The 17,361-nt window shown below is 36.8% G+C and overlaps 1 protein-coding gene across 1 annotated transcript in view; it reads right to left on the bottom strand.

Moving 5' to 3' along the window:
• Positions 1–282: 282 nt before the first annotated feature.
• Positions 283–17,361, bottom strand: part of LOC100376771 (protein RRP5 homolog) — a 73,089-nt gene continuing 56,010 nt past the window's right edge. Inside the window, exons 30-37 of the mRNA XM_085504161.1 lie at positions 15,815–16,046; positions 15,419–15,574; positions 14,240–14,308; positions 13,912–14,096; positions 12,092–12,260; positions 6,353–6,506; positions 2,884–3,049; positions 283–980 (exon numbers count right to left, since the gene is read on the bottom strand). Of these exons, the coding sequence (XP_085360287.1) occupies positions 806–980; positions 2,884–3,049; positions 6,353–6,506; positions 12,092–12,260; positions 13,912–14,096; positions 14,240–14,308; positions 15,419–15,574; positions 15,815–16,046 (1,306 nt within the window). The 3' untranslated portion in view covers positions 283–805. The remainder of the gene's footprint in view (positions 981–2,883; positions 3,050–6,352; positions 6,507–12,091; positions 12,261–13,911; positions 14,097–14,239; positions 14,309–15,418; positions 15,575–15,814; positions 16,047–17,361) is intronic.

Genomic DNA, 17,361 nt, shown 5'->3' on the forward strand with positions numbered 1-17,361 from the left:
ATTGATCATATATACAGTCTGATTATAAAAAGTAAAAATTGTTAATTTTGTCAAGTTCATGGTGTATCACTAATTTGGGACTGTGGAAATATGGATGTGATGAATATATATAATCCTGTGATATCCTCTTAGGTTGACATCAGAAAACACTTCAGATCAAAGAATCAAGTCTCCTGAGACTTGAATTGATACAAAACTGGCAGTAATCACTTATGACCACTGACATCAACCCCCCTAAAAATATTGTTAGATTATAAATAATTATTAGTAGTATCTCAGTCATTTTGCTATATTAGTAGTTTTTATTTCCAAGGTTTACCACTTTTCCTCCATTCAGTGACACAGCAAATACATTTGCAAGTGTAATCAGCATTTCTTTATCTTGTCTCTGCTGAATGTATAATAAGCATACATTGTGCGCTGAATTGTTTTTAACAATCAAGTCTCTCAGAAAACTAAAATTAAGGTCCACAAGATCAAGGTTTCTAGTATGTTAAATCTACATACACAACTAACTTCAGAAGAATATTCATTTATTATTATTTTTTTTTAAATAAAGTTACATCCCAGTGTGTCACTTCATTCAAGTACACTTATTGTCTTTATTGTAAAGTGAGTTGTCTATAACGACATAAACAAACCAAAGATAAACAAGTTTTAGGTTACACAAGACATCAATGTGTATGATACATTACTGTATAAACAAACAAAATTTCTTCTTTAATTCCATACATAAGTTTGAGTGGGTTTGTAGGAATAGACAAATCAAATTTCCGGCAGACTGGGTTGGATATTTTGATACATCTCAGGAAGATTCTGAAATGCTGACTTTTGACTCAACATAGTGCATAGCTTTCTGCTTTACATTTTCAACTGTGCTTTCCTCTCCATATTTCTTCTCAAATTCCAAGTATCTCTTAAAAAAGAACTTCATCCTTTTTGGGGAAAGATTAAGGTGGATTACCCTTTCAAATAGTTGCCTGGAATAAATCACACAGATTTATCAATAGTCTTACATGGTACATACAACAGCCATTATAAGCTTACAAAATTGTTATGCTTAATATCATGACTTATCCTTTCAGTATCCATTAATAGTATTAGCACTAATACACAAATCTTGTCTAACATAACACACATTTTGAGTCTACATTAACAGTTCAAAGGTTAATACTATGCCACCATTGCATGAGAAAACCTTTTAATTTACTTCTTAGTAAATACTAATAATCCCACATTTATAGGACAGTTAGAGTTTGCTTGGCAAAATATTTAGACAAGTCATAAACATATGCCCAAGTCCCCGAGATGCATTTTTACCTTCGATTTGACAATTGCATGTGCATATGTGTGACATTACATACAAGGCATGTGCACAATTTGAACATGATCAGTCGAGGCATGTCAGAAATACAAAAACATACATCTTTGGAACACCATTAATTAAAACAAAATGGCACAATATATTCTGTCTGTTTTCTCCCAGTAGATCATGTTTTACACCACACTGTATATTTTCTCACTGCTTTAGCATCCATACATAATTACAAACTACACAATCCCTAATAGTAGCTATTCTATTAACACATGACAGGATTGATTACCTCAAGTGCTCATTATATATGGAAATTGTGTTTTGAGTACAATGTTATAATAAAATCACTATAAAAAGATGGTGTAATCTTCTCAACATATATGAACGTTGGAATGGTAAGGCATTCGATGAGCACATGGTGCCACAGTTCCTCCACAACTGGTTATGAAACGCTATTGTCAAAATGTGTGAACGAGCTTAGATCGAGAAACAATGCGCGTTTGGGCCTTCCAGTTGAAGTGATGACGTCATAGTTCACGCTGAAGTGCTCACACTGAGGTCTGTCATTGGTCGAGTCAGAGAAATCAACGTAGTGTAATAGTTTTTTCAAATATATTTCGTAATTGACGCTATTATTTGATTTTATTTAGTTGTCAGGAACATCTTGAGTGAATATTAGGTAGTGTATGTCGTTTTTATCCGAGGTATCAAATGATTTGTGACTGAAAACTTCAGGGGCAGTTTTAGAATCGGTCATTGCATTTGTGTTATGACGATGTCGGTAGTTTTGATCCAAATTGTTGACACTTTATCAAATATATAATGATAATTTTTCAAATTATCTTAAAATTGAATAGGATTTAACCAGGTTAATTCAGTTTATTGCGTTATAGGACATATATTAAAATTGAAATCGTTTATTTCGCGACTCGTTTGTTTTTTTGTGTGTAAAACAAAATGGCTGCCACTCGGTAGATCGGTTTCATTTTTAAAAATGTCGTGATTTCGTCGCTGATTATATACATATATTCATCAATATTTACTGATAGACAGTAATGCTAGTTTTCTGTTCACATTTATTCTTATTTTGTGTATATTGTTTCCTGAAACGACAGCGATTTTGTATAGTCGCCCGCCATTGCTTCGTCCACTGTTGGCTCGTAATCTGAATCAGACTCAGCATCACGGCTTTTCTCCTCTAAATCTGATGGCCAATCGACATTTTCATCGTCAAAATCGACGAAATCATCGTAGGATTTCCACATTACAGTACTATTTTAGAGAGATCACAGAAGTAAAGACTATGTTGACACGAATGAAAAAATTAAAAGTATGCATGCGCACTAAAGAAACGCAATGCTTTGTGGGAGAAATTACATCATCGGATATGCTAATTTTATGTTAATGTTGGGGAAAGATGGCAGAATGTCCGTATTTTACCGCTACCGAAATAAACAACGATTAAGCTGTTAAATAAACAACAGATTAACCGAAACACGCATTGTAACAATAGATATCTGACAGTTTCATAACCGGTTGTGGAGGGACTGTGATGGTGAATACATTACCTGATAGCGTCAATGTGACCCTGCTTGATTACCATATCAATATATATTGACCAGATATCAGTCCTCTTCGGATAGTTGCTTAACACATTCTCAAACATAGTACGTCCTCTCTCTGGCTCACCAAATTTGAACTCAAACTGTGCAAATTTCACTATAATTTCCACATCTGTGAACAAACAATCATTAATGAGTTACCGGTACTGACAATCACGGGTGGGTTACTGACAATCATCAATGGGTTACTGACAATCCTCAATGGGTTACTGACAATCACCCATGGGTACCTGACAATCATCAATGGGGTACCTGACAATCACCCATGGGTACCTGACAATCATCAATGGGTTACTGACAATCACCCATGGGTACCTGACAATCATCAATGGGTTACTGACAATCCTCAATGGGTTACTGACAATCACCCATGGGTACCTGACAATCATCAATGGGTTACTGACAATCCTCAATGGGTTACTGACAATCACCCATGGGTACCTGACAATCATCAATGGGTTATCTCCTGTTTAAAGGAAATCAGAATATTATATTGTGAACTGTTTTTTCAGACATTTTCAAAATCTCAGCAAAAAGATTTTTAAGAGTTAAAGGGGAACCCGCTCAATGCCATGGATTGCACCAAAGAATCATGGGACACTATTGTTTATGTTGTTTACAATGTTAATCTATCTTTTGTTATCCATTGTTATTTTAATTCAGAAAGTAAATTTGTTGTGGGATTAGGCTTAACTGGAAGGTGCCCCTTTAAGACATTTTTAAGGCCATCCACATTATTTACACCTGAAAGCAAATTTTTATTATAAAAAAAGTTGTGTTACTCCTGAATTCTTGTGTTAAGAGTATTGGCGGCATATGAAGTTGAAATAGGGGCTTATTTGAAAATTTAAGATTACCTTTTTAAACAAGATGCCTGATGACTAATGTGTTTAGCTCTAATCTTTGAGAAGCATGTTAAAGCAATCGGATCCACAATATTGAAGTTAATTATACTGACAAATCAAAGAAGCTTAGAAAGAAACCTGTGTGATGAGGTATTTTGACCATGGACTTGCCTTTGTTATTTACATTCACATGTTATTTTAATAGAGCAAATCGTGCATTTCAAAATATGCAATGATCTGGGTGGTTCAAAGTGGATATGTTATTTTAATCATATATCTTGCCTGACAACACAATTATAGTATGTCCCTATCTACAACAGTACTAAAGATATTACAGTTATGCATATCATTCCAGTCACTACTCATATCTCTTGTCAAATGCCTCCATTATAGCATTAGTCTGCAACAGTGATTGAAATATTAGTTATACATATAAACATGGTCACAAAACCGATTTATACAAAGTAGGTAATTAATATGCAAGGATTTCAACACTGAAGTATCTGTGGATTATTCAAAAACACCAATATACGAAGTTTAATTTCATTTGATGCAGGGTAATCAAGATATCTGTGGAATACCTAAAAATGGTTAACATATACTAGGTAATTATTAAGCTGCATTTTAATTTATATGGCTTATTCCTGGTATGTACCAAGTTTGAGAAAATCTATTAAAACACATGGATTCCAACCAAAAGGTAATCAGGTCTTTGCACCGTCCCTAGTGTTGGTGAAATTTAGCTAATTATAAGAAAATTAGGTAATTAATATACATCAATATAAACCAAAACAAACTGTCTGTGCATTGTCCTAAGGCATCTATGTAAGAAGTATTATTGAAACAAAACAAGATATCATATATCAATATAGCCAGGTAACAGAATGGCTATTTTGTTTATACACAAGTAACATTATTGTGACTCAGCTCAACATGTCAACTATTTGTGAAAAAACACTTCTATTTTTTAAGAATTATTTAATCATCTTGAAAATCTTAGATTGCACAATTGATGTAGAATTTTGAGCCAAAGAATTTTGTTTCCATTTAACTGCAGCTTTCTTTTGAAGTGGTAAGATTTTAAAAGAGTATATCGATGAGATAGTATATTTAGTTTCTCTATTTTTGTCGTCTTTTCAATACTATTGTTCCATTGTCGTTATCTTGATAGACACCAACATTTAAATAACATAGTGTCCCACTCTAGTGAACAGACAGATTGAGTAACAATTCTACACAGGGATAATTGGGTCACCAAACAAATAGCAGAAAATGCGTGGTTTTGAAAATGTTGATTTCATTTCCACAGCTCAATCAGTATGCCATGTGTTGATTACAACCCTGCAGTCATATTCAAAGGCTACACTGAATGTTCAATTTCACGAGTGAGTGACACTGATGACATACATACATCTACTCATGCAAGACCTCAGTTAATACAGTTGTTAGTTCATGAACAGTGTACAAGTCAATTGCATTTCTGGTCCCACCAAACCTAGGACTTTGCAAAGGTAGAAAGACAATATACCAGTAATCAGTTTTATTCTTACGTCTCTAGCTAAATACAGAAGAAGCCAAACCATATTATTATTCAAGTAAAATAATCAATATAAATAATCAAAATGAATTTAAAATTTGAAATGCAAAAAGCAGAGAGCGAGCTTTTATTATGATGTCATTTCTATATGTTCAGTGTACTATAATTAACAAGCCATGCATGGCACAGTCCGCGTTAGTTATCAAATTTAAGATATATAGTTTTGTTTATAGTGATATAGCTGGAATATAACTATGCCAGGAATATGATTTTTTAACCTTAAAAAAAATTTACATTTGTATCTGATCGTCTAACAAGTACTTGTCCATATTGAGAGATATTGAGGTCTAGAAGCCCATTCAATAAAACAAAATGGCCGCCAGTCGGCCATTTTGAATCTTATCTGAAAAACAAAATTATTTGCATCAAGGACCCATAATGTCCCACATATATATCAAGTTTGAACAAAATCCTTTATTAAACAGCCGAGAAATGCTTGATTTTTAGGATTTTTTAGCACAAAAATGGCCGCCATTCTTGAATCAGATCGTAAAACAAAATGATGTGCATCAAGGTCCTATAATGTCTAATGTATATACCAAGTTTGAACAATATCCATCTGTAAACAGTCGAGAAATGCTTGATTTTGATGATTTTTAGAACAAAAATGGCCGCCATTCGGCCATCTTGAATCAGATCGTGAAACAAATTGACGTGCATATGTATAATATCATGTATGATGTATGTGTGAAGTTTGATTGTGATTGGTCCAGGCATTTCTAAGATACAGGTCTGGACACACGCACTGGACCACGGACGTCAAAACACAAGTCCCCGTTTTCGGACAGCGTCCAAATGGGGACTAACAATTACAAAATAATAAAAATATATAGTACAAACAAAATCAAATCAAGTCGTACAATACATCAGATTTTAATCAGATTGTTCAAATCACTGATCTTTATTTTTAGACATATCAATATACCCTAGACATATCCAACATTTCAAAACCCCTTTATCCCATAATACTTACGATCGGATTTATCTAAGCTCTTAAAGCTTCTCTGCATAATTTTCCGGGCAGCATCCAGTTTTCCACTTTTCATTAAAAACATTCCATAACTGGCCCAAACATCTTTGTGAAAGTTGAATCTTCTGACCATAGTGCTATACAGCTGTTCAGCTTCCTAGAAATGTATCAAAAAATGCCCTAATATTCAATGTATGTAATCACCTAGACCACTTAATTAATTCACTACTCATCTGATATAATGTATTCACTTACTGTACTTCCCTGATCATAAACCCTTCCCCGAGTATAAACCCACCCCTCTATTTTTAGACATTTAACGAGTTGAGGGCATACCCAATTTTATAATCCCATGATGTTTTTGCTGGGCGACAAAGACATTTATTAAAATATACATGTGAAAAGTATATGTTTCATTGCATAAAAATTATGCCAAGTACAGTAGTTTGGTTAATTGTTTAACTTTTACTTTTCCCAAATGTTAGTGACTGTGAAAGGTGTTTGCATACTTCCTTCACACTCAGTTTATTTTTTGAAAATTGCCAATTACCACTTTTTAGGGGGGGAAAAAAATCGCTGTTATTTTGTCAAAATCACTGCTAACTGATTAACATTATGGAAATTCACTTCCGCATTGCATTTAAATAATTACATTGTCAATAATTGGTAAAACATTTTGATTGAAATGAAAGTATAAGCCCATCCCTTAATTTTCCCGATTTTACATGTTCAGGCCCCTGGGCTTATGATCGGAGAAATGCAGTATTTATTTGGGCAAAGTGTACAAGGGCAGATCAGGAAGTCAACCATCTGTACTAGTTTTCAGTTGAAGATAACTATACTGTGTCCATCCAATAAAAAACAATTCTCCCAAACCTAAAACTGTATATATGGTAGTACATTACACAGCTAGAATAGCATTAAACTGAGTTGTCCAAACTGAGTTGTCCAAACTGAGTGTCCATGGAGTTAGGGGACCACACTCTGAGGCACCAAAGTATGTTCCACTCCACTCCATGCCCATTATTCTGTTATCCCACAACTACGGTATACCACTATTTATATATATATGTATATATATATAGATATACAGTAAAACCTGTCAAAACCGACCATGACTGGGACTGGGATCTATGGTCGGTTTTCAGAGGGAGTCGGTTTATTCAGGGTGGGCGTGACTTTGATTGAAACAACAATTACATGTGCTGTAAACACGGGACAAATGAAAGACATCGGAGTTTGCCTCCGGTGATTCTACATGTATTTACAATGTGCATTTATTGTATTGTTTCAATAAAATAATTTACCAAACAAGACAAAAATATTATGGTATGTACATGACATCAATTAACATTAAAATAACTATTCGAACAGACCGGGTAAGTATTGCGTATCGTAACTGAAGGCGTCCATTTTGGATGACATCACAACGTATGTTCACGTGAGCTACATGTAATTATCATAATTTATGCAGATAGTCGATTTTGCTGTTAAGTCAATCACAGTCCCTCAACAGGGACTGTGAGTCAATGAATCAAATTACGATGTAAAAAATCATCAAGCTTTGACTACTTTAAAGAACATCTTTTTTTTTCAACGATTTTGTTTTCCGTTCGAATTATGAAATTTTGGATATCTGTCAAGTAACTGGAGTCTTTGTTCTGTAATCTTGTCAACATGTCTAGCACATCGCCATGCGTCAAGTCACTGTCGTTGTGGGGGTCAATAATTTGACTGTCGTTGCAATTTATGTCATTGTTGTCTATAGATTCATGGTTTTCTTTGTCTGCAATAAAATTCTCAACAATCTGTTGCTCCCACTCGCCATCATACATTGCTTCAGTCGGTATACGTTCATCAAAGTGGAGGTATTCTACAACGCTACACTGTGTTTTGCGGGTCTGCAACTTGCTAAATAAGGTTTCCGAATTCTTTGTTGTCGTCTGCTTCTTCGTCATCATAAATTTCAATCTTGAAGCCCCCTTTACGGAAACATTCGAAAGCACAAAATTGTCGATCAGAATCGTTATGGAAAGAAGAAAACTCAATGTCTTTTGAGCGTTGAAGAAGTGATAATGCAGTGTGCTTCACCGCAATTGAAGGTGATGACCCCGATCATTTGTTTATATCCGGGGTCATTATACTGTCCAGACACCACGCTATGCGTGGGCGTGTGGTGTGAAAAATGTAATCAGTTGCCATTGTTTTACACGGGACGTTACTTGTAGTGTGAGATTTGGTATTGTTTCTGTGACGTTCGCGGAATTTGGACACAATGCACACTTTTTAGGTCGGGCAGACCGAATTACTAGACAGCGGATGTGGTGCAAATGGTCGGATGGTCGATGTATTCAGTGTGAATATTGGACTTGGGACCGATCAATGCGGTCGGTGTTCGGAGTAAACAGTGGTCGGATTTCACAGGTTGTTTTAACATACGCGTCTATGGATAAATTTCGGGGCTACATAAATCGGTCGGTTCTAACAGTAGGTCGGTTTATCCAGGGGTCGGTTTTGACAGGTTTTACTGTTTATATATATATATATATATGCACATTAGATAATTCAAATTCACAAATTTTAACCCAAACTAGAAAACAAGCGACCTGACGGTCGAAATAGCTCTGCCGTCTTCATTATCATGGAACACGAATCAGTAAAGTGTCATTGTGGTTGACGGTTTCTGACTAGTTGTCGAAAATAACATTTTCTTTAGCAAGAATGACAAAAATATCCACTTAAAATTCAAATTTGCATATTTTGAGACGAATTTAACAAATCTGACAGAGGAACACCCCACGTATCTTTGCTGCAAATATTAAAGCAATTGGACTTACAGTTTCGGACTAGTTGTCGAAAACAACATTTTTTTTTACCAAAAATGACAAAAATATTCACTAAAAATCCAAATTTCCATATTTTGACACGAATTTAACAAATCCAACAGAGAACCACCCAAGTACCTTTGGTACAAATATGAATGTAATTGGTCAAGTACTTTTGAAGAAGAAATCATTTGAAGAAAAACTTCATGCGGGACAAACCACGCCGGAGAGACCCCCATACCAACAGCTCCGCTGGGTCATGTGGGATGACAGCGGAGCGGAGCTTAAAAAAACTAAAACAAGTCATTGAAAATGACACAGTCCCCGTTAAGTTCTCTTTGTGCTCGTCATATTAAAGCGGAGGGGTTGTCGCGAGCGTGTCCTTGAAACTTGAGTTCCAAGTGGCGTATACAACAGATTGTGTTTCGTGTCATAGTAATATGGCCAAAATAAAAACAGCCGTTATTCAGCCATCTTTGATCTGATTATGAAACACACTGATATGTATGATGCATGTGCCAAATACGAATGAAAATGGTACATAAATTGTGGAAATATAGTAGTAAGGCCAAAAAGTCAGATGGCTGTCAATCGGCCATCCTTGACCAGATTTTGAAACAAATTGTCATGGATATGCATCCTAACATGTATAAAGTACATGTATGTGCCAAATTTGAATGAAAACTGACAGAGCACGTCCAAGATACCGCATAAAAAAACAAAAACAAGATGCCTGCCAGTCGACCATCTTTGATCCACCATGGACATGTATCCTAACATGTATAATCTATGTACCAAGTTTGAATGACAACTGACAAAGCATGTCCAAAATACAACATTTTCAAAAAATAAGATGGCTGCCAGTCGGCCATTTTGAATCGAATCGCTAAACCACTGCATGTGCATATGTCCCACATAAGGTACAAGGCACATGCAAAGAATGAACGGAATCGGTCCACAGGATTCTGAAATATGACGTTGGATAGACTGACGCACGGACAGACGGACGGTCGGACGGACAGACTCAGGAACTCACGGACGGTCGGGGACATGTATCCTAACATGTATGATCTATGTACTAAATTTGAATGAAAACTGACAAAGCATGTCCAAAATACAACATTTTCAAAAAAACAAGATGGCTGCCAGTCGGCCATTTTGAATCGAATCGCTAAACCACTGCATGTGCATATGTCCCACATAAAGTACTAGGCACATGCAAAGAATGAACGGAATCGGTCCAAGGGACTCTGAGATATGACTCTGGACGGACGCACAGACGGACGGAGACCGAATTATAAGTCCCCCGTTTTCGGACTTCGTCCGAACGGGGACTAAAAATGCAATAAACAAAGTATGCCATAGATGTAAACACTAAAGCAAACAGGCAGTTAGAACGAAATAAATTTTGTTGTATTATGCAATTTTGGCATTGTCATTTCTATTGATTGAAGCTCAGTTTTGAGTAAATAGAGTAAACATTTCAGGCAAAGTTGATACAAAGCTAAGCAATAAGTACTAGGAATACCATATTGTAGCAAAGCCCGCATTTTGTTCATGTAAGCTCTTTGAATAAAGTTTGGTACAGTATTCCCATTGGCACTAATCTAGTTCAAAATCATGTTAACTAATCAACAGAGGTTTCAAACCGAATCAAGTAACACACTTTTTTTGAACTGGTGGAAATACCAGTAAGTAACCAAATGCAATTCAAATGGATTCCATTTAATCTCAGTGACTTCATCATGTCATGTCCACGTATTGTGCTCTGTGCACACAGGGGCGTATTGTGTATGTGCATTGAATGTCAAGCAGACATTTTTTCAAGACAGGGAATCCATTATGAGCTTTAACATAACAGACAGAGGATTTAACGTAACAGACAGAGGATTTAACGTAACAGACAGAGGGTTTAACGTAACAGACAGAGGGTTTAACATAACAGACAGAGGGTTTAACATAACAGACAGAGGGTTTAACATGACAGACAGAGAGTTTAACATGACAGACAGAGGGTTTAACATGACAGACAGAGGGTTTAACATGACAGACAGGGGGTTTAACATGACAGACAGGGGGTTTAACATGACAGACAGAGGGTTTAACATGACAGACAGAGGGTTTAACATGACAGACAGAGGGTTTAACATGACAGACAGAGGGTTTAACATGACAGACAGAGGGTTTAACATGACAGACAGAGGATTTAACATAACAGACAGAGGGTTTAACGTAACAGACAGGGTTTAACGTAACAGACAGGGTTTAACGTAACAGACAGAGGGTTTAACATAACAGACAGAGGGTTTAACATGACAGACAGAGGGTTTAACATGACAGACAGAGGGTTTAACATGACAGACAGAGGGTTTAACATGACAGACAGAGGGTTTAACATGACAGACAGGGGGTTTAACATGACAGACAGGGGGTTTAACATGACAGACAGGGGGTTTAACATGACAGACAGAGGGTTTAACATGACAGACAGAGGGTTTAACATAACAGACAGAGGGTTTAACATAACAGACAGAGGATTTAACATAACAGACAGAGGGTTTAACATGACAGACAGAGGGTTTAACATGACAGACAGAGGGTTTAACATGACAGACAGAGGGTTTAACATGACAGAGGGTTTAACATAACAGACAGAGGGTTTAACATAACAGACAGAGGGTTTAACATAACAGACAGAGGGTTTAACATAACAGACAGAGGGTTTAACATAACAGACAGAGTTTTGACATAACAGACAGAGGGTTTAACATAACAGACAGAGGGTTTAACATAACAGACAGAGGGATTGAAACAGTGGATTGATAAAACCACCCACAAATATATAAACCAGCTCCCAACAACATTATTCTGCAAATACTGCAAATGTTTTTACTGCTTGCTATCGAGTAACACATACCTCTAGTTTCTGAGTCTTGGTGTATATGTTAATCATAGATCTGAAGACTTTTAGAGGGTCACACATTTGAAGCGCTCGTTCAAACAACTTTACCAGGGTCTCATTAGTACCATAGAGATTCTCTAAATTTAAATATGCAACCCACACATTCAATTTCTCTTGCTCCTCTCTGCAATAAAATATCACATTGGAAATAATTAATAATGACTACTACAATGTAATCCTGATAGTTTATGAAACACACTGAATTATTCAAGGTAAGTTTTTATTTTACAATCGATCAAAATGAGAACAATTTTTGGCATATACTTGGCATGTTATTTTTTAGGGGCAAAGTTCATACATAGTTCAACTAATTTTAAACTAAATTAATTTTTGAATATATCTTTCAAAGATGAGTTGGATTTCATATCATCAGGAAAGGCATCGGCTGGTTACTGAACACATCACCGGCTGGTTACTGAACACATCACCGGCTGGTTACTGAACACATCACCGGCTGGTCGCTGAACACATCACCGGCTGGTCGCTGAACACGTCACCGGCTGGTCACTGAACACGTCACCGGCTGGTTACTGAACACGTCACCGGCTGGTCGCTGAACACGTCACCGGCTGGTCGCTGAACACGTCACCGGCTGGTCGCTGAACACGTCACCGGCTGGTCGCTGAACACGTCACCGGCTGGTCGCTGAACACGTCACCGGCTGGTCGCTGAACACGTCACCGGCTGGTCGCTGAACACGTCACCGGCTGGTCGCTGAACACATCACCGGCTGGTCGCTGAACACATCACCAGCTGGTCACTGAACACATCACCAGCTGGTCACTGAACACATCACCAGCTGGTCGCTGAACACATCACCAGCTGATCGCTGAACACATCAGCAGCTGATCGCTGAACACATCACCAGCTGGTCGCTGAACACATCACCAGCTGGTCGCTGAACACATCACCAACTGGTCGCTGAACACATCACCAGCTAGTCGCTGAACACATCACCAGCTGGTCGCTGAACACATCACCAGCTGGTCGCTGAACACATCACCAGCTGGTCGCTGAACACATCACCAGCTGGTCGCTGAACACATCACCAGCTGGTCGCTGAACACATTACCAGCTGGTCGCTGAACACATCACCAGCAGGTCGCTGAACACATCACCAGCTGGTCGCTGAACACATCACCAGCTAGTCGCTGAACACATCATCAGCTAGTCGCTGAACACATCATCAGCTGGTCGCTGAACACATCACCAGCTGGTCGCTGAACACATCATCAGCTAGTCGCTAAACACATCACCAGCTGGTCACTGAACACATCACCAGCTAGTCGCTGAACACATCATCAGCTGGTCGCTGAACACATCATCAGCTGGTCGCTGAACACATCACCAGCTAGTCGCTAAACACATCACCAGCTGGTCGCTGAACACATCACCAGCTGGTCGCTGAACACATCACCAGCTGGTCGCTGAACACATCACCAGCTAGTCGCTGAACACATCACCAGCTAGTCGCTGAACACATCACCAGCTAGTCGCTGAACACATCATCAGCTAGTCGCTGAACACATCAGCTGGACGCTGAACACATCACCAGCTAGTCGCTGAACACATCACCAGCTGGTCGCTGAACACATCAGCTGGTCGCGGAACACATCACCAGCTAGTCGCTGAACACATCACCAGCTGGTCGCTGAACAATTCAATGTTTTTGAAAGTGTAATATATCTAATATTATATAGTAAAATCATGAGAAATATTTACAACTTGTGTCAACTCATCACAAGTAGATTAAAACAAGATTTTCTGATAGTTACCTGAATGAGATAGTCTTCAGTGCTCTCTCTGCAACTGCCCTTGCTTTATCTATGTCTGTAGTATGCAAATAAAATGCCATGTATCGTATCCAAATCATGGAACTATCTGGAGAACTCAGTACCAACCGGTCAAAGTCATCAACATTTTCTGGTGCTCTGTCTTGATCCATGAGTGACAACTCAGTCTGAAGAAACATGCATATATCAAGAAATGTTACTTTTTACTTGAAAAACATATTCTAAAATGTATGTTATTGATTTTTTATTTAAACATGAAACAAGCAGCTACTTTTCATGTAACTACTTTGTACTTTTATGTAAATCTTACTCTATAAAGAAACTTTTCTTCTTCTTTTTCTTCTTGCTGTCTTTCTTTCTTTGTTTTCTTTTTCAGTGGCTAAAAAAAAAATAATTACTTAATATTTGACATATGACATGTTCCCTGATTCTGATTACCGGTATATATTTTTTAATATATAATTGTGAGGGTTAAATTTATTTGTTTGTTTCTATGGAATTGTAAAATTTCTGGTTATACATTATATAGACGATATCCTATAGTATATAGATATTTTGATATCCTATTGTATTTCAGTTATAGCCGAAACTTCACAGAATAATTTATTTTATGTGTATGTTTTCGCTCGTTCTACATGAAATTCTATCAGCGATCGTCACAAATCCCAATCGGCAAAAATGCATAATGAATTGAACTCAATGTATACACTAAGAACATTCAGACTAACCACATAGCTTTCACAAAAATATAAATACAGTTATACATAATTTGACCATTCATTAAACGAGGTATGTTTTGGTAGTTCAGAAAGCTAGAATAAATCAGATGGTGATGTCACAATTGCAAATCATGTCACTGCTACTGCATGAAAATATAGTGACATATTATCAGACCTTAAAATACTTTATTTTCGCTATGAATTAATTTTCCTTACCAGTATTTTAATTGATGAATCATTCAATGAAAATAAAATACAGCTAATATACATATTTTTCTATGTTTCACATACAACTTATCAATTCCATAAGAAGCACTGAAAAAGTCTTTTGAGCAAAAATTAATCCCAGCTAAAATAAAGTAATTTACAGTACCACAGTAGAGCTGAGATCACATTGCCATTAAAGGCAAACAGTGTATAACTTCATAACTGGTATTTTGAATACACTGATTAAAGCACATGTTAAAGTTGAAGTACTCTGCCTTTAACCCTAGAGCACCATAAAAGTTCTCGCCAAAATTTTAGTGCAAAATTTTGAGCAAATAATTTTCTATTAGCTATATCAAACTTTTTGAAAAACATCTGACATTTTTAACATACCGGGTACTTATTTAATTTTGTGAATGGTAACAAACAAACAAACAAACAATGCATTTTACATCAGCAGTATGATCCACATGGAACTTGTATCAGATACGACATGTCACAATGATCACAATCACCAATGTAGATAAAAACTGAAACATGACAAAATCAATCTTTTGACCTACCTCTTCATTTGTATCATCATCTTCACTGTCACTGTCACCTGACATTTCTTTAGCACTTTGTGTTAAATTTGCAGTGAATGTTTTATCATCCCATGAAAAGCCTGCTAGTTCTAACCGAGCAACTTTAGACGTGTTGCTCATTTTTGAAGTGATTATCTACAGAGAAAATTACATAATTATATCTGTTAGGCATTGTAATAAAATGTTTATTGCCAAATTGTTTTTCAAAAACAGGGCACTGAGGCAGTTTTTTGTTCAAATTTGTCTACAGAGAACGCAATGCAGCACGCCTAGATATGTGCAAAAAAGTGGTGTACTGCTCATGCTAACACATGGAAACAAGAAAGAGTAAAGGTAAATTTAAATTCAAGACATTTATTGGGGGGGGGGTCTCACCTCAACTTCAGAGTCTGAGTCAGCATCCTTCAACACACCATCAATACCACTGTCAGATTCTTCAGAGTCTTGTCGCTTTCTTTTTTGCTTCTTTCTCTGTTCAACATATTTTCTTCTTTCACTGTCACCCACGCATTTAAGACTACCTCTGTACCGCTTTTCTAGCTGATCTGGTAGTCCAGTGTGTTCCGGATGAATACTCAGTTCAATTTTACTATTGTCAACATCAATGCTGTAACAACAAGCCATGCATGGCACAGTCCTTGTTAGTTATCAAATATATAGTTTTGTTTATAGTAATATAGCTGGAATATAACCATGTCAGGAATATGATTTTTTAACATTTGTATCTGATCGTCAAACAAATACTTGTCCATATTGAGAGATATTGCTTTGGAATAGCATTCAAAATTAGCCATTTTGAAAACATGTATATATATAACATGATGTATAACGAATATATAAAATTTGAATGTAATCAGTCAAAGCAAGTCAGAGATATGGCTCTAGGAGCCCAATCATTAAAACAAAATGGCCACCAGTCAGCCATTTTGAATCCAATCTGAAAAATAAAATGACATGCATCAGGAACCGTAATGTCTAATGTATGTACCAAGTTTGAACGAAATCCATCCATAAATGCCAGAAATGCTTGATATTTGATGATTTTTTAGCACAAAAATGACCACCATTTGGCCATTTAGAATAGGATTGTCAAACCATTATATCTGTCTATCTATGACATGATGTATAATGAATATTTAAAATTTGAACATAAGGCCACACTGACTTAATTTTATGGATGACATCCACCCGCGCATTAGTTTTCGCCTGTTCTCCAAAAAAAAAAAAAAAATCTCCGACGACGAGTCTCCACAGATCAGTTTTCTGTCCGGAACTTGCCGACTCATATTGTAGCAAAGCGCTGGCTTGTCGTAAAACTCTTTTTGGACTATCTAAAAACGTGCCAATTTTGTCGTAAAAGATCTTCTGCACATGCGTATTGCGTTGTCGGGAATACGCGAGCATAAAAGTTCAGAGGAAAGACTGAGGGATTGTTGTAGACTGGTACGCAATTGACGTCCGCAAGGGAGATGTGACGTTTACACAGCTATACGAGAGATTGGTTAAAGCTAACCCCTACTGTGTAGAGAGGAGCAAGCAAGGACATTTCTGTATCATTGCAATGTTTTGTTAGTTAATGTCATAAAGTAGTGATATGTACATTCCACCTTGACTTGTACTGAAAATGATGTTCATGTTGTACCTTGAATGCAGTGTTTTTGACTGAAGGTACTTCATCATGACTACATGTACTAGAGCTTGTCTGAAATGGTTATACCTGTGACAGTAATACAGTACGAGATGCGTATATCAACATGTGCCTTCTACAAATAAAGACTTCTTGTTGTTTTTTGATACATTGTGTTCTGTGGTTCAATAGCAGGATTTTTTTTTTTTTTGGCAGGATATTTTTTTTTCGCCCTCTCGCATTAGTTTTGGGGTCTCCAGAGGATGTCATCCATAAAATTAAATCAGTGTGGCCT

The sequence above is a fragment of the Saccoglossus kowalevskii genome, chromosome 10 (genome assembly GCF_978046115.1).
Source record: "Saccoglossus kowalevskii chromosome 10, keSacKowa6.1, whole genome shotgun sequence".
Lineage (NCBI taxonomy): Eukaryota > Metazoa > Hemichordata > Enteropneusta > Harrimaniidae > Saccoglossus > Saccoglossus kowalevskii.